The 17417-nt window shown below is 35.7% G+C and overlaps 4 protein-coding genes across 4 annotated transcripts; 3 read left to right on the forward strand and 1 right to left on the reverse strand.

Annotated features, from left to right (window-relative positions):
* Positions 1-675: 675 nt before the first annotated feature.
* On the forward strand, positions 676-2064 carry LOC119986829 ((13S,14R)-1,13-dihydroxy-N-methylcanadine 13-O-acetyltransferase AT1-like). Its single transcript, XM_038831524.1, has one exon. It carries the CDS (start codon positions 676-678, stop codon positions 2062-2064), a length of 1389 nt encoding a protein of 462 aa, XP_038687452.1.
* A 4745-nt stretch (positions 2065-6809) lies between these two features.
* LOC119986831 (zinc finger protein ZAT4-like) lies at positions 6810-7292 on the forward strand. Its single transcript, XM_038831525.1, has one exon. It carries the CDS (start codon positions 6810-6812, stop codon positions 7290-7292), a length of 483 nt encoding a protein of 160 aa, XP_038687453.1.
* Positions 7293-7674: 382 nt separating this feature from the next.
* Positions 7675-9135, reverse strand: LOC119986832 (stemmadenine O-acetyltransferase-like). The gene has a single exon (XM_038831526.1). The coding sequence runs from the start codon at positions 9133-9135 to the stop codon at positions 7675-7677; it is 1461 nt and encodes a 486-aa protein (XP_038687454.1).
* Positions 9136-9350: 215 nt separating this feature from the next.
* LOC119986833 (stemmadenine O-acetyltransferase-like) lies at positions 9351-12784 on the forward strand. The gene is made up of 5 exons (XM_038831527.1): positions 9351-9512; positions 11149-11196; positions 11304-11404; positions 11507-12360; positions 12543-12784. Exons 1-5 carry the CDS (start codon positions 9351-9353, stop codon positions 12782-12784), a joined length of 1407 nt encoding a protein of 468 aa, XP_038687455.1.
* The last annotated feature ends 4633 nt before the right edge of the window (positions 12785-17417 follow it).

Here is a 17417-nt window from a genome sequence, read left to right on the forward strand (position 1 = left end):
ATCTAGCATCCTAAATAAAATTAATTAACTACTTTATACTACTTTCCACTATTTTCCACTATCCTATTACAAAAATTTCATGTGCTTGATTGACAAGCATGATGGAGTGTTGGGGTTCTAATGTTTTGAGTTTATATCCTACAATTTAAAATTATTATTTATTTTTCATATTGAATATGATTTTTGTTTAGAACAAAATATTCATTATTCAATTTGTTGGACTAAAAATTACACATATATAATATTAAAAAGAAAAAAATAAATTATTTTAACAGAACCCCGACACTCCATGATTGGAGATTTTTGTGCTATAACCTATAGATTAATCCAATACATCAAAAGACAAAGCAGTTGAATTCATTTTAATAGATATTGATCAATTTCGATATATTTAAGTTAATAATATTTTTACTAAATACTATTTTATGAATTTATATTATTCCATGAATTGCTTAATTAAATTTCTTTTAAATCCATCTTAAATCATATTTTATGGTAAAAAAATTCCATTTGCCGTGCTTAGATGGTGGTAAAATGATACTACCAGTTCTACCCTTAGCTTCCAATTCGACTATAAATTAGAAGTGAACGTGGATTCATTCATTCATTCGAGCTAGACTAGCCTGCAAAGAAATATTAGTGCTTGAAAACTTTTGTTTGCTTGCTGAATAAACAATGGTGGCATTCGAAGTTCACACCACTTCACCAGAAATCATCAGACCATCTTCACCAACACCCCATCACCTTAGATCCTACAAACTCTGTGCTCTCGACCAGCTAGTGGATGGCACAGTATATTCTCCAGTATGGTACTTTTACCCCTTCTCAAAAGACCATATGTCCATGTCCGTGGAGAGCCACTTGGTCACCCTCAAAGATTCGTTATCAAAATCCCTAACTCGCTTTTACCCTTTGGCGGGGAGGATCAATAGTGATTCTACCACCATTGATTGTAACGATGAAGGAGCTCTATTTAGACAAGCCAAAGTAAGTTGTGATATGGATGATTTTCTTGGTCAGGTCTCTTCAGAATTTGAGTTATTATACAAGTTGCTTCCATGCCAACTTACTTGTCCGGAGGGCGTGGAAAAGGTGGCGCAAGTTGCAATCCAAGCCAACGTATTCGTATGCGGTGGTATTGCTTTAGGGATGTGTCTCCTGTACAGAATCGTGGATGGAACCACTTTTGGTGCTTTCATCAGAGCATGGGCGGAGATTGCTCGTACCAACATTAAGGATTTTGGTGGTCAAGAACAAGTGTGTGATAGTTCTTCCATGTTCCCACCAAATGAACGTTTGTCGACTCGTCTAGCGGACTTGCAAGTAGTAGTACCACCGAGAGCTGATGAAGCCAAAAGAAACAGCAGGATAAAAAGGTTTTTCTTTGATGCAAGTGCCATATCCTCTCTCAGGTCCAAGGCAACAAGTGAAAATGTCCCTCACCCAACTCGTATCGAAGCAATCTGTGCACTTTTCTGGAAATGCCTGGCCAGTAGTACTGCTTCCACATCTGTGTTCATCAATTTTGTTAATATACGGAAAAGGTTAGATCCTCCATTACCCGCTCTCTCTCTGGGAAATATTTATTGGCTGGCGATCGCGGTAGATGACCAAATTACTAAGAGTGGTAAAAGTGATGAGAATAAGAAGGAACTACCTTACTTTGTCCATCTTCTGAGGGACTCCATCAAGAGAATTGATTCCAAGTACTTGAAGAATTTCCAAGGTGAACAAGGGTTTGAGCGAATTTGTAAATTCCATGAAAATGCGAAAGAATTGTATTCCAAGTCAGGACTCACTCTTGAGGTTTCAGCTTTAAATAGAATGGCGTTTTATGATGCAGATTTTGGGTTGGGAGAGCCTTCATGGATGACTTCCGCACCATCTTATAGAAATGAAATACTTCTCATTGAAACCAAATCTGGTGACGGCATTGAAGCATCGATGATGTTGGATGACCATCAATTGGCAATATTAGAACATGATCCTGACTTCCGAGCACACACCAGGTCTGGCCAGTCCGTTCATCAACCTCTTAAGAGGCAGATAATTTGTAATTTGTGAAATAAGAGGAGATGCTCTTTAACTGTTGTATCTCTCATTTTGAAAGTTGTGTGTGTTTATGTGCCTGGATATCATATCAGGCTTATGCATTTTGAATAAGTTTGTTTTTCTGTGGGCTACTTGCCTTGAATCTCTATGCTGGTAAAAGTTGCATCAAACTCTTTGTAATATCAGTTTTTTTTTTGGAAATTTAGAGATAATAAAAAATTTAAGAAGATCATGAAACAATTATGGGAAATTTACTTAGAGTTCCCTGAGTTAAAAACAATGTATTAAATCGGGTTAATAGCACTTTTGGTCCTTGAAAGATTTTTCATGTTTCAATTTTAACACTGAAAGATTTTTTGTACCAATATGATACACCAAAGTTTCAAATTGTGTCAAATTACACAATCGAACAGATTTGACCAGTTTTGGACAATCAACATGTCCATGTGACATGCTGACCGTTAAATATTGGATTTGCATTGATTACATTGCAAACGTCGTGTCTACCCGCAAACGGAATTCAACAAGCTCCTCCTCCACAACACTTTCTTCCCTTTTTCTACATTTCCCTTCACCGACCAGTCGAACAATAAAGCCTCCATTTCACGCGATCCCTTTCATCTACAGATTTTGGTTTCATTGTTGTTTTTGGTTTGTGGTAGGTGATACCTTTAACTTGTTAGTAGGTCTCACATGACTTAGTGAATGAAAGAAATGAGAAAAAAATAAGGTAAGGGAAAAGAGGGCGGATGAAAAGGACGGAGATGAAAAGTAGGTTCTCTGCTTAGTAGAGTAATAGTGAGAGTAATAGTTTGATTTCTTAGAAGAGTATTACTAGGTTTGTACTGAACTTTATTAATGCAAGGTTTCTTCTAAATTTCTAAGTATAGTATGTGACAAATTAGAGTTGAGATTAGTGACGAAATAGTAGACTTGGTAATCAAAGGCTTTTCGGAGATCAAATTGTTATAAAAAAATGAAGAATATGTATGATTGAGGAAAAGATAAGCTATAAAATAATCAAGTTAATGTTGGGAAGAGTGAGGGAATATTGCTGTTCAAAACCCATGTTTGCATTGTGTAAAGACAATATTGTTCTAGATATTGAGTGATAAAGACAGTCGTTGGTTTGGGTAGTGAGAGACCAAAGACAACATTGATTTAGATCAACACAACTAAGCCGCAGTTTAAAGAGTTAGCTTACTCGTGTTCGTTCGCTTTCATTGTCATATCATACTTTGAATGCCATGTCCTTCAATTTGATGTTCGAGCGCCACATGTATTTTGTTCTTTCTTGCTCGAGCATCGTATGCCTCTTGTCTCTCAATTTGATATTGTTCGAGTGCCATGGATTTGGGATTGGTTCTTGTCGCAACCGGGGTCATGATGCGGACCGCCGATGGAGGATGAAATACGTTTAGAGTCGCCACCAATTGATTTAAGGTGCAATTTGACACCGTAAAGACCTGCGAACAAGAGAAAAGGGATACGAGGATTGATTGAGTTTGGGGAAGGTGTTAGGCACCCCACAACTCCTGTTTGAGAACGGTTACCCTAATTAATTTAATGGCTATCTCATGGAAACTTGCTCTTTGCAAGATATAATTGTTTTGAAAAAAAGTTTGTATGAAAAATACTATCAACTTATGATAGTTTTGAAAAAAAGGTTTGGAATAACGCTATTAACTTATGATAGTTTTTTTTTTTTTTTGGAAAAAGTTTAAAAGGATACTATCAACTTATGATAGTTTTTTGGAGGAAAGCCTGGAATACTACTATCAACTTATGATAGTTTTTTGGAGGAAAGCTTGGGATACTACTATCAACTTATGATAGTTTTTGAAAAAAAGTTTGAATTATTACTATCAACTTATGATAGTTTTGGAGAAGATTTTGAAAAGCACTATCAACTTATGATAGGTTTAATGAAAATACACTACCAACTTTTGATAGGTTTAATGAAAATACCAACTTATGGTATAAACTAATTTTAATTTTAAATACCAACTTATGACATAAATGGACTATTGGGAAAGTGTCACTTATCAATTTAGACTTATTGTCAACTTATGATGAACAAAATTAGACAACGTCTATATCCAAATAAAGAAAACCAACTTATGATTTTCTTAATTGAAATGACCTACATCCAATTTTTAGTTTACACATTCATGATCAATACAAACAAATAATCCAAATAATAAATGTTCAAGTTATACAAGCCAATATGAATGGAATAAATTATACAACATGAGGGTCAAATATGCGCACATTACAAATCGCAATAACATGGTATATTAGCACACTATATTGACCCGATTAGGAACGACCCAACACCAGCACAATATATCAAGTCGAAAACATCAACTAGGAGGATGTATGCTATTGCTTTCTCAAAAGTGAAACCATGGAGATGCAGAGATGGAATCAGCTAGCCTAGAGGAATCAGCTAGCCTCTTCATAAAATTTATGACCGAAATGACATAGCAACTGCGATAAGAAATTGGACAGGAGTCTATTAATTATGTAATGTATTTTTCAATTTTCTGTTCGTATGTGACAACAAAAATATCGAGAAACTAGATGATCACGAGAAGTTCAGATGACACTCATGTTCTTGTCCTCATCTTTTTTTTTTCTTTTTTTTCTTAGAGCAAAAAAATGGAAATTACCTTATTGTTAATGGCATTTCTCTTCATTGGTGGCCTTATTAACATCTACTTCTACATACCCACCAAGAAATTCGATGATTGGCTTCAACATCTATTTCTAGCCCCCAAAAGTTCATTTTTATCTTCAGCATCAACATCCCCTGTTTCTACCACCAATACTACCATTCAAGTAGCCTCAGCCCGTAGGTAAGTTCCATTCTTTCATTGAGATTTCCTCGTTCATGTGCACCGCCTCAAATGAATTTCTAGATGGATGAGTCCATAGTATGAGATGGTCTGGATGAGAGAGGCTTTTATCGTTAGGTTCGTAAAATTGATCAAAATAGAAATATATTTTTTTTCAATTTTTTTTAAAAAAGATTTTGAATCCTAAAAGTTAGGACCTCATTCAAGAATTCGTCTATTATTATATAAACTTTCTTTCATATGTTTATTTGAATGTTTCTTTTGACTTAGTTTGTTTTGTGTATTTGTAAGTACATATGCAAATGGGCTCGAAATGGGCGTAAGACATGTCATTTGATTTACAATTTCTCTTATAGTATCATCACATAGCCGATACTCTAAATCATTTAAATATTTATTTATTGAATCAATTTTTTTATTTGAACTCAATTCTTTTTACAACTTCCATAACAAAAAATGAAACCATATTTAAATAATAAATCAATTGTACTTAAATTTTTTTTATTCAGTTTAATTGTTACTTAAATGTTCCCAGGCTCCCAACCCCATCTCTGTCTCTGCTATTATTGATGCAGATTAAGATGGACTGTGGCGTTCACTTGGATTTTATGTGTAAAATGTGTGGATTTTCTTGGATGATTTTCGTCCTTCCATTATGAGACACTGCTTGGCAGTTCATGCTCAAGCACAGTCAGCGCCAGGTCACAGTGACAGCCGATGGGTGAGAGGGGCACCCGCTGTCGGGGGATTAATAAGACTTGAGATGTTTGAAAATTTTTGAAAAATTATATTTATATTTTTTTTGGTTTTATGAATACAACGAAATATTTTTTGTTCTAAACAAAAATAAGATTTGACATGAAAAATACATGACATTTATGAACCGTTGGATATAAATCAAAAAGCATGACATACATTTTTCATGTTGAGTTTGATTTTCGTTTCAAACAAAAAGAAATTTCGTTGGATTCATAAAACCAATCAAAATGCAAATATGATTTGTTAAAATTTTTTTATAAAAATTACACCCTTAAAATTATTTTACATTGGGCTTTGCTGTAGTTTTTTTCTACAGTAGAGCCCCGGCACCCCACCGTAACAAACTTTATCAACTTTCGGTACTCTTTACAATATTAAATTACCAAAAAATATTAATAATAAAATTAAAAATGTTAATTTTTCTAGAATTCATAATAACTACAAAATACATCTTATTAGTAAGACAACAACAATAATTTTTAATAATTAAGTAAATAATGAAAATCTTATCCTATGTCAATCTCCTCCTTTTAATGACAATCACCTAAGTCTTCCTCTTCGAAACCCCCGACCTCCAATTTTGAAGAGTTTCAATAGAAAATTTCTTGACATCTTGATCCGCATCAATTTCTCTGTTTTTTCCTTGGAGTGGTGATACCAAATCCCATAAAAACTCTATAATTAAGTGTGTTTCTGCGAGATAACCAATGAGACCCAAAACAAACAAAGTATTACTGGTATTGAGGGGCAGGCTGTTACACCGATGTCCACATAAGAAAATTATATGTGTTTTCTCACACACTCACTAAGATTATTAGTGAGGGTGAGAGTGAGTGAGGCAAAAGGACTATCTATACCTTGATAACAAGCCAAAGCAAAGAATAGAATCGAAGATCAAAAAGAATAACAAGGTATTGTATGATGACAACTGCAGATTCTTCATTGTCTTTAACTAATGCTTCCTCTTCTGTTACTGATATTGTGCAAGAACAAGAAGAGGTTGCAATGTGCTTGATCATGCTATCTAAGGATGCGTGTAACTGAGGTCGTTTCGAGTTTCTTGCTGAGTATTCTGATAATAATTATGTCTCTTTGGATGCTCCCTCATCCACTCAAACTAGTAAAAATGCTAGTAAGATTATGAAACCTCAAGATTTTGTTGATGCTATTGTGAAGAAAGAAAAAATTAAGAGCAACAAAACTAGACCTGATCAAGCTAGTTATGATTCAAGCAAGAGAAAATCGAGCGATCACTTCGATCCTGATTACTCGAAGAGATTCAGGATCGATGCTTCTGATTCTAAATTCTTGAATAGCTCTAATAAGAGAAGCAACTTCGAGTGTACTAGTTGCAGCAAGACATTCCACTCTTACCAAGCTCTAGGAGGTCACAGAGCCAGCCATAAAAAGAACAAAGGTTGCTTTGCGTCCGGAATTAACAGCAGCACTGAAACTGCTGGTAGAAGTTCTGTCGAGCATTTTATCGAACACTGTGACAACACGACTGAGAGAGGTGTCAGGGCAAAGAAGAGGAGTGAAGGACATCAATGCTCAGTTTGTCTCAAGGTTTTCTCTTCAGGCCAAGCATTGGGTGGTCACAAGAGATCACATTTATTTTTCTGATGTCGAAATCATTTGAGGGACAAACGGGGTACCTTTGAATAGTTGAGGGACGATTTAAGAGCAAAAAATGTTTAGCGACAAAAATGAAATGAAGGGTATAATTGAGGGACCAAATTAAATGTATATATTTGTCAATTACAAAATGGTAGTTGGGCTGAGCCCTTCCCGGTCAGAAAAAAAGAAGAAGATTTTGTTAGTCCCCGTATCTATAACAAAATTCTTGTGCAAAACTATACTTAAATCAGGTGCACACACACGAAGGATATTCGTTTTTATTAATGTTCAAAAAAAAAAACAAGAATATTGAGTGAATCAATTTCAAGAGGACTAGGCTCCACTGAGAATCACAACAACCAAAACAGTTTTAGAAGACATAAATTGATCAAAGCTTTGAATTGAGCGAATCAATTTCAAGAGGACTAGGATCCACTGAGGCTACTGAAAGGAGTTCCTTGTCTCGTTCTACCACACCCATGATTTCTTCTTCCAGTGACACCCATGCTTCTATTCCATCACCGCTTCTTGTATCCACCAGCTGAATCAAGGATGCAGAAATCCCTAGTGCAGGAACACAAGCTGCGTACCATACTGGCTTCCCCCAACCAAAGTCAATACTGTAAGTGCCTGAGTTACACCAGCTAGTAAACACAATTATTTCATCTCCATTGGAGATACCCTTTGAATATGATTCACCAACCCTCCTCAAATATTCGCAAAGAGACTTCAATCCTTGCTCCCCTTGAAGGCTCTTGACAAAATCACCATTCATTGGAGAAAATGTGTCTCTCATCCGGGACACGAAGCTACGCACATCAGTTTCTTCACTATTTAATTTTATCGGGGCAATCAAAAGTATATTCCCCACACTTGTATCTGGGAATTTTGGAGCAGCTCTTCGTCGCAAGTTCACCGAAGTTGGTAACAAAGCTGACTTCTTCTTGCCACCAGATTTTGCCTTGGATGCAGAGATGATGCATTTAAACAGGAGTGCAACCACTACCTCTGCTCGCGTTGGCTTCTGCACACCTAATCTCGTTGCTTTGGCCTTAAGATAGCTTATCACTGGTCCTTCAAACACGAACCTCCTTCCGACAAAGGTGCGCTTTTCTTGTAAGAATTGAGTCATTGAAGTCGAGGCAGTTAGATCTAGCGGCAATGATTTGTTTTGAGGAAAGATATATGAGGAGTTGAAATCGGGAGATAGAGCTGCTCCTTCTCGCGCCATGCTACCCCAAGCGTTGAGGAATGCCGTTAAAGAAATTACATCGATTATGTTGTGTGTAGTACCAACGCCTAATGCAAAACCACCACAAGCAAACATAGTTTCTTGTATCTTAACAACATGACAACCTGGAGTCATCTCACAGTGAATGATTTCTTCTGGAACAAGTTTAGGAAACTTTGAGAAATCAAGTTGCTTGAGATAATCACATAATTTGCAACCGACTTTAGCCACCGTATAGGAAATCCCCTCATCATTACAATCGATGGAAAATTTGTCGATGTTCCTTCCGGCGAGGGGATAATAGAGAGTCAGTGTTCGTGATAGCGATTGTTTCAAAACTTGTGATCTCTGGGAGTTGGATATGGAGGCAGCCTTGCTAGCAGAATAAAATATGAGGCATGAATGATAAACGGGAGGTGAAACTTGATCAAGGAGACTGAGGACATGGGTTCTAAGGTGAGTAGGTGTTGGAGAAGAGGGTTTGATGTTCTCTCTTGATAGTATCTCAATCTCCATTGTTTTTTTCTCCACTTGCCAGATGGAGCTCACAATATAATGGTGGCTATATACACACATAAAAATTTGCAAGGTCAAACTTGTACACCTACTAAGTTTCATCATTGCATGGCATGGAAATCGTGCCAACTTTATGACATGTTTGTTAACGATTAATTATGTAATGTATTTTCAATTTTCTGTTCGTATGTGACAACAAAAATACCGAGAAATTAGAGGATCACCAGTAGTTCAGATGACACTCATGTTCTTGTCCTCATCTTTTTTCTTTCTTTCTTTTTTCCTTAGAGCAAAAAATGAAAATTACCTTATTGTTAATGGTATTTCTCTTCATTGGTGGCCCTATTAACATCTACTTCTACATACCCACCAAGAAATTCGATGATTGGCTTCAACATCCATTTCTAGTCCCCAAAAGTTCATCATTTTTATCTTCAGCATCAACATCCCCTGTTTCTATCACCAATACTACCAGTCAAGTAGCCTCAGCCCGTAGGAAAGTTCCATTATTTCATTGAGATTCTTTCAGGATCTGGGATTTGATAAAAGAACAAACTGCCTTACGTGTGCAAAAGAAAGACAAACTTGAGCCATCCTTTTTGTTGTCGCCACACGTTTTCTTTTTGGTCCTTCCATTATGAGACACTGCTTGGCAGTTCATGCTCAAGCAGAGTCAGCGCCAGGTCACATTGACAGCTGATGGGTGAGAGGGGCACCCGCTGTAGGGGATTAATAAGACTTAAGATGTTTGAAAATTTTTGAAAAATTATATTTATATTTTTTTCGATTTTACAAATCCAATGATATGAGACACTGCTTGGCAGTTCATGCTCAAGCAGAGTCAGCGCCAGGTCACATTGACAGCTGATGGGTGAGAGGGGCACCCGCTGTAGGGGATTAATAAGACTTAAGATGTTTGAAAATTTTTGAAAAATTATATTTATATTTTTTTCGGTTTTACAAATTCAATGATATATTTTTTGTTCCAAACAAAAATAAGTTTCAACAGGAAAAATATATAATAATTATGAACAGTTGGATATAAATCAAAAAACATTACATACATTTTTCATGTTGAGTTTGATTTTTGTTTCAAGCAAAAAAATTTCATTGGATTCATAAAACCAATCAAAATGCAAATATGATTTTTTAAAATTTTTTTATAAAAAATACACCCTTAAAATTATTTTACATTGGGCTTTGCTGTAGTATTTTTCTACAGTAGAGCCCCAGCAACTCACCGTAACAAACTTTATCAATTTTTGATACTCTAACAATATTAAATTACCAAAAAATATTAATAATAAAATTAAAATATTAATTTGTCTAGAATTCATAACAACTACAAAATACCTCTTTTTTTGAAAAGATCTGTAGACCTAAATATATTCAATAACCCAGCCAATCTGAAATCTGAACTGGAGGCCGAAAAAAGGCACTCGTGCAACAACAATAATTTTTAATAACTAAGTAAATAATGAAAATCTTATTCTGTGTCAATCTCCTCCATTTAATGACAATCACCTAGGTCTTCCTCTTCGAAACCCTGACCTCTGATCCAATTTTGATGAGTTTCAATAGGAAATTTCTTGGGCAAAAGAGTATTTTTCATCCCTCAACTATTGGTCAGGTTTCATTTTCGTCCCTTAGCTTTTATTTTTCCCTTTTTCATCCCCCAACTATGGGAAAGTATCATGTTTATCCCTCGAATAAATTCGGCCATTGAAAAATCCTACGTGGCGTCATATTGTTCGTCAGATCAGGTTTTTTCCAACCTCAATCTCTCTTGAAAGGACGAAAATGATACTTTTCAATAGTTGAGGGACGCAAATGGGAGAAAAAAAAAGCTTAGGGACAAAAATAAAACTCGTTCCATAGTTTTGAGGGACAAAAAGTATCTTTTTGCCAAAGGTTGACATATATCTCAGATAGCAATCAGATAGCAAGCCCAACTTTTGAAAGTGATTTTCTTCAACAACAAACAAATAAAGCTGACATTCAAAATCCAATTTCTCCAACTTCTTAAGCGGTTTTCTTCAACAAGAAGCAAATAAAGTTGACATTCAAAACCCATATTCACCAAACAGTGTCTCTCAGTATTTTTTTTTATTACAGGGGATGGGGATGGGGGAGGTTCGAACTCAAGACCTTGCCCAAAGGAAGGTGTTTTTTTTGTGTGATAGTTGCATTGCTCGTAGAGTTTATAGATGTCTTGGCATGGACCTATTAAGAGATGATTGAGTGTGAACTAATGGCTGGCGCCTCTTCAGTCTCTGACTCATTTCCTCTCGTTCGCTGACCTCTTTCCTTTTTTATTCGATAGAGGCCACTCCTCGAGATACCACACACATGAGTGTCATCTGAGCTACTTGTGATTCTCTAGTCTCTTGTCATTTTGGATGTCATCAATGTTGTTCCTTTTTTTTTTTCTTTCTTTTTAAAATTTTTTAATTGTTGCTTAACATGTCCTCAGTCTCCTTGATCAATTTGCACCTCCCATTTATGCTTCAAACCTCTTATTTTATTCTACGCAAGAAGCTGCCTCCATATCCATCTCCCAGAGATCACAAGTTTTGAAACAATCGCTATCACGAACACTAACTCTTTATTATCCCTTCGCTGGAAGGAACATCGACAACTTTTCCATCGATTGTAATGATGAGGGGATTTCCTATACAATGGCTAAAGTCAGTTGCAAATTATCTGATTATCTCAAGCAACCTGATTTCTCGAAGTTTCCAAAATTTATGCCAGAAGAAATCATTCTATGTGAGATGACTCCAGGTTGTCATCTTGTTAAGATACAAGAAACCATGTTTGCTTGTGGTGGTTTTGCAATAGGCTTTGGTACTGCACACAACATTATCGACGCAACTTCTATGATGCCATTCCTCAATACGTGGGGTAGCATGGCACGAGAAGGAGTAGCTTTATCTCCTGATTTCAACTGCTCATATATCTTTCCTCGAAACAGCACATTCCCGCAAGATCTAACTCTCTTGGCTTTAACGAATCGACTCTATCAAGAAAAGGGCGTCTTTGTCGGAAGGAGGTTTGTGTTTGAAGGACCAATGATGAGTAATCTTAAAGCCAAAGCTTCGAGATTAGGCGTGCAGAAGCCAACAAGAGCAGAGGTAGTGGTTGCACTCCTGTTTAAATGCATCATGTTTGCATCCAAGGCAAAATTTGGTGCCAAGAAGAAGTCAGCTTTGTTATCAACTTCGGTGAACTTTCGACGAAGGGCAGAGCCAAAATTCCCACAAACAAGTGTGGGAAATATAATTTTGCTTGCAACGATAACAACAAATAGTGATGAAACAGATGCAGGTAGTTTCTATCCCAAATGAGAGAAACATTATCCCCAATGAATGATGATTTTGTCAAGAGCCTTCAAGGGGATCATGGATTGCAGTCTCTTTGCGAATATTTGAGGAGGCTTGGTGAATCATATTCATAGGGTATATCCAATGGAGATGAAATTATTACGTTTAATATTTGGTGTAACACAGGCACTTACAGTATTGATTTTGGTTGGGGGAAGCCATTATGGTTCCCAGCTTTTGGTTCCGCCCTAGGGATTTCTGGATCTGTGATTCAGCTCGTGGATACAAGAAGCGGTATTGGAATAGAAGCATGGGTGTCATTGGATGAAGAAATCATGACTATGGTAGAACATGACAAAGAACTCCTTTCAGTAGCCTCAGTGGATCCTATTCCTCTTGAAATTGATTTACTCAAGTCAAGGCTTTGATCAATTTATGCCTTTAACTTTTGTCGTTGTTGTGGTTTCTAATTTTGAATTCCGTTTTGAAATGGTTTGATTTTCATCCATATGTCATACATACAAGGATCACAAAGATGAGGAAATGTAACGGAGGGATAAGGCTGGAGTGATCTATGAGATACCTAAGTATCCATTTTACTTCTTCTCAATGCTCTTTACTAGGATTAGAGAGGAATCTACTAACAATCCCAATGCATAAGCTAGCAATGTCTAGCCTCGTACAGACCACAACATACATCATACTGCCAACTGCAGAAGAATAAGGAACGTTAAGTCATTTATTCTTTCTCTTTCTCACTTATACGACATTGTTGAGAAGTGAGCTTGAAATAACCTGCAAGTGGAGATGACACTACTTTGACTTTATTCATTTTGAATATTCCAAGAACCTTCTCAATGTAGCTTTCTTGAGTTAACCAAAGCTTTCCATTCTTCATATCACGAGAGATTTTCATACCAAGAATCTGCTTTGTTGATCTCAAAGCAGATTTTCATGGCAAAAGACTTACTAAGTTCTCTCTTCGACTTTTCAACTTTAATTGCATCATGTCCAACAATCAACATAAAAAAGTAGAATAATAAAGTCATGCTTTGTAAACACATAATAATCTGAAGTTGTCTTGTTGTACCAATGATTTACCATAAAAGAATCAAATTTCTTGAACCACTGCCTTGATGCTTGCTTTAACCCATATAGACTCTTGTTTAGTTTACACACATGATGTTCTTTTTCATTGACTTTGAAACCCTCAGTCTACTCCATGAAAAAAAAAATTCTTCCAAATCACCGTAAATGAACGAAACCAAGAAAAACTCGGATGGAGAACATTTTCACAACCGGAGAGAAAATTCCCTCAAAGTCAACACTTTTCTTTTGACCAAACCCTTTCACAACCAACCGTGCCTTATACCTCAGTTGTGAATTATTACTTTTAATCTTCAACGTGTAAACCCATTTGCTCTTGAGAGCTTCCTTTCCTTGAGATAACTTCACCAAGTCAAAAGTGTGGTTCTCATGTAAGGATTTCAATTCTTTGTGCATGGCTTACAACCAAAACATGATTTCATGAAGTTTAACTCAATACTGTTATATTGGGCATATAATCTATTATGGCATATTCTGATTTTATAAAAGTTATACCAAATTTGTCTATGTTTTTGGATTTTCCCTTGTGCCTATAGTCATTCTCAGCATGATTAGTCAACTTACAAATGCCACAAGGTGGAAATTGTCTTATTTTAGGTGAGTCACTCGAGTTTTCATGTGATTTATCGTTCCGTCCTTTGTCAAATCCTTATTTCTTACCATCCTTCTTGAATGAGTTTTGCTTCCCTTTGTGCCTTGCCTCGAAGGCACCTTCAATAGTTTCATTTGACCTCATAGAGGTCCTTTGCTCTTGTGCCTACAACTTGCCACACAATTCAAAAAGTGTCAACTTCTTAAAGTCACAAGACTCCACTATATATAGTAGACACTTTAGCTTCAATTTTTTCATGCAAGCTAATTAGCATTTTTTTCCACCACTTTCAAATTCTCTCTTTAGAATCAAGACCTTCACTGCCATAACTCTCTCATTGCCTTGACACTCTTCTTTAAGCTCGTCCCAAGTAACCTTGGTTGTTTCCAAACCAACGATTCTTGAGAAAATTATATCATCAATACTTGAGAGAATGAATGTTAAGTCTTTAAAATTCTTTTGCTTCAAGTCAGCGTGATCTTTAATGTGCTGAATTGAAGGATTCTCTGACAGTGAGGTTGAATCATATCCAACTTCTATTAAATTTCAAAGACCATGAGCCATCAAGAAACCCTCCATTGACTGTCCAAAAATCATTATTTTCTGCTTTGAACACCAGAGGAGAAGGCAAAGATGAAGCCAACATATTTGGTAGAAATTTATTTTACTAATAAATTAGAAATCAACACCTTCAACAATGTCCAGCAAGCTAGTAAGGAAAAAAATACTCCAAAAATGGGACCTGATTCACAAACTCAGAAATCAGACCTAGCCAACAAATTAAATTAAGCAAACAGACTAGAAATCTCCACAGATCCTTCAAAGATATAAGGTCTGATACCACTATTAGAAATTGAAGGTTTGCTAATCTGTAAATCCCCAAAAAATCTCCACCAAAAACACCTTAAATTTCTCTATTGAAATAACCAGAAAAATAGCTTCTTAAATACCAAGACAGGGACCAATAAAAGAGATCACGGAATTTGGAGAAAGAAAAATATGATATAAAACTATTGAAATTTGTCTTTGAGAGAAGCTCACTGTACAAAGCCTAAATTAATCTTCACTTATATAGAACTCACCTAAGTGGTTTTCTAATACTATTAGAAGACCTTTTCTAATACCAGTAGAAGAACTAACTAAATAACATATAAATATAAGTGTTTGTGTTTGATAAAAACACAACTCTAACTTCTAATACTGATTGTAAAATAAACTAAGAGAAGTCTCAACTTCAACAAAACCACCACAAACAAACACAGTTTCTTGTACCATAACAACATGAGCACCTGGAGTCATTTTATGAAGAATGATTTAGCATGGCACACATCTGGGTGGTTTCGAGAAATCGGGCCGTTTGTGATAATTGCATAAATTACAATTAACTCATGCCAACACATAAGCAACTCCCTCGTTGTTACAATCAATGGAAAGAGTGTTGTTTCAACACTTGGGATCTTTCCAACATATTGTTTCAACACTTGGGATCTCGTTGAGATGGAGGCAGCTGTTGGTTTGGGAGATAAGAATTGATTGTCAAATCAAACACGTACTCTATTGATATTATCTCAGCGATTGTTTTTGTATCAAATGAATTTATTCATATGACTTTCATTGAAGTGATCTAAAACTAGTTAAGAACTCAGCGATTGTTTTTGTATCAAATGAACTTCAATTAAGTTGAAATTTCGTAGAAACTAATAAGTGTCAAAAATGTACACTTTTAATAATGAATTATTAAGGCATTTGTCACATAATTAGGGTTTAAAGTGATTATTACACCATTAAAATGTAAATATCATTTTCACTCACTTTGTATTTATTTTTATATTTTCAAGTCCAATTCATACCAACCAATGTTCAACATTTGCTAGCTCATTTCATGAAGAGCCCATATGCTTGTGTCCACTACTATCTTGATCAATTTCTTGATTGTCATTTGAAAGCCCACCACATGATTTGTCAAAACCATTTGACATCATTCCATGCATCACCATCATTATAGTGCAAATTGGCCATTCAATGGTGGTGACTCCACTTACTTAGTGCAAATTGATCATTCAATGGTGGTGACTCCACTTATTTTGCCATGGTTGGCCATTCAATGGATGGATAGCTCCTAATTTCCTAGGGGAGAGGAGGAAAGGAACACAAGAAAACATTGAAGGAGGGGAGAAAGAGGCAAGAGGAGAAAAATTAGAGAGTGAGTTCTTGAGTTTTTATTTTCTCTTTTACAACAATTCTCTCACATATTCTTTCTAGAATTTTGTGAGATTAATTGTTGGTTGTGTAAACCTAGTATGAGGTAATCTTCTTACTAGGGTGATGATGGATCCACTTTATTGTATCTAAATAAATTTGGTTTGATTAATTATTAGTTTATTTATACTATGTCAAGTGTTAATTAGCTATTCTTTATTGATAATTAAATCTTGATGTTTAGCTACCATCTAGGTTTGATTACCATGATGCAAATTGAGGCAAATGCCCATGTCCAATTTGAGACCAGCTTTTTACAATTAACACTTGAGTTACCTAGACATAGATGCCATATGCTAGGAGCTTTGTGATCGCTACATAAGTTACCATAAATCCTAATGCATTCTTGATTGTCCTAGCCAATCCAAATGCCCATGGTTGGTTGCAATTAAGAATAGACGTGGTAAGTCAGATGCCCATGACTATTACATAAATTAGGAGACTTGATCTTTAACGTGCATGAATGAAATGATAATTGTCGTCTAAATAATTTAAATACAATAGAGTTGGTGAAATCGGATCCCTAGTATTTGTTTATTTGTGTTAATCCTTATTTATTTTGTTTTCATTGATAATTACAAAGAGTTGGAATTGCAGATATTTAATATTCAGTCCTTGTGGGTACGACACTCGTATTTGCCACTTCTATACTACAATTGATTCGTGCATTTGCGCGTATAATTTGGATTTGGAAACGCTATACTTTTAGCGGGTCTTAAATCTCACATCAGAAACCTAAAACACATCATGATGAACATTTTACGTGAGGGAATGATATAGAAATTTTAACGTTTACTTGCTCAAAACCCTTTCCCAAAATTGTTGTCCGGATTTGTTTCACTATGTTGTTATTCTCGTCCCTAATGTGAAACATTGTGTGATAAAATAAAATTTAATTTGTTTCAGCTGAGATTTTGTATGCATAATCGTGTATATCTTTCATGGGGATTTGGATCAGCCAGAAGAATTCACAGTACCAGTATAAAGAGAATCCTATTTGCAAATTGGAGAAGAACTTGTATGGTTTGAAACAAGCGCCAAGACAATGGTTAGCTCTTCGACAACTTCATGTGCAGTTCTAGTTTATAGTAGAACTCATGCAG

Source organism: Tripterygium wilfordii, chromosome 20 (genome assembly GCF_013401445.1).
Source record: "Tripterygium wilfordii isolate XIE 37 chromosome 20, ASM1340144v1, whole genome shotgun sequence".
Taxonomy (NCBI): Eukaryota; Viridiplantae; Streptophyta; class Magnoliopsida; order Celastrales; family Celastraceae; genus Tripterygium; species Tripterygium wilfordii.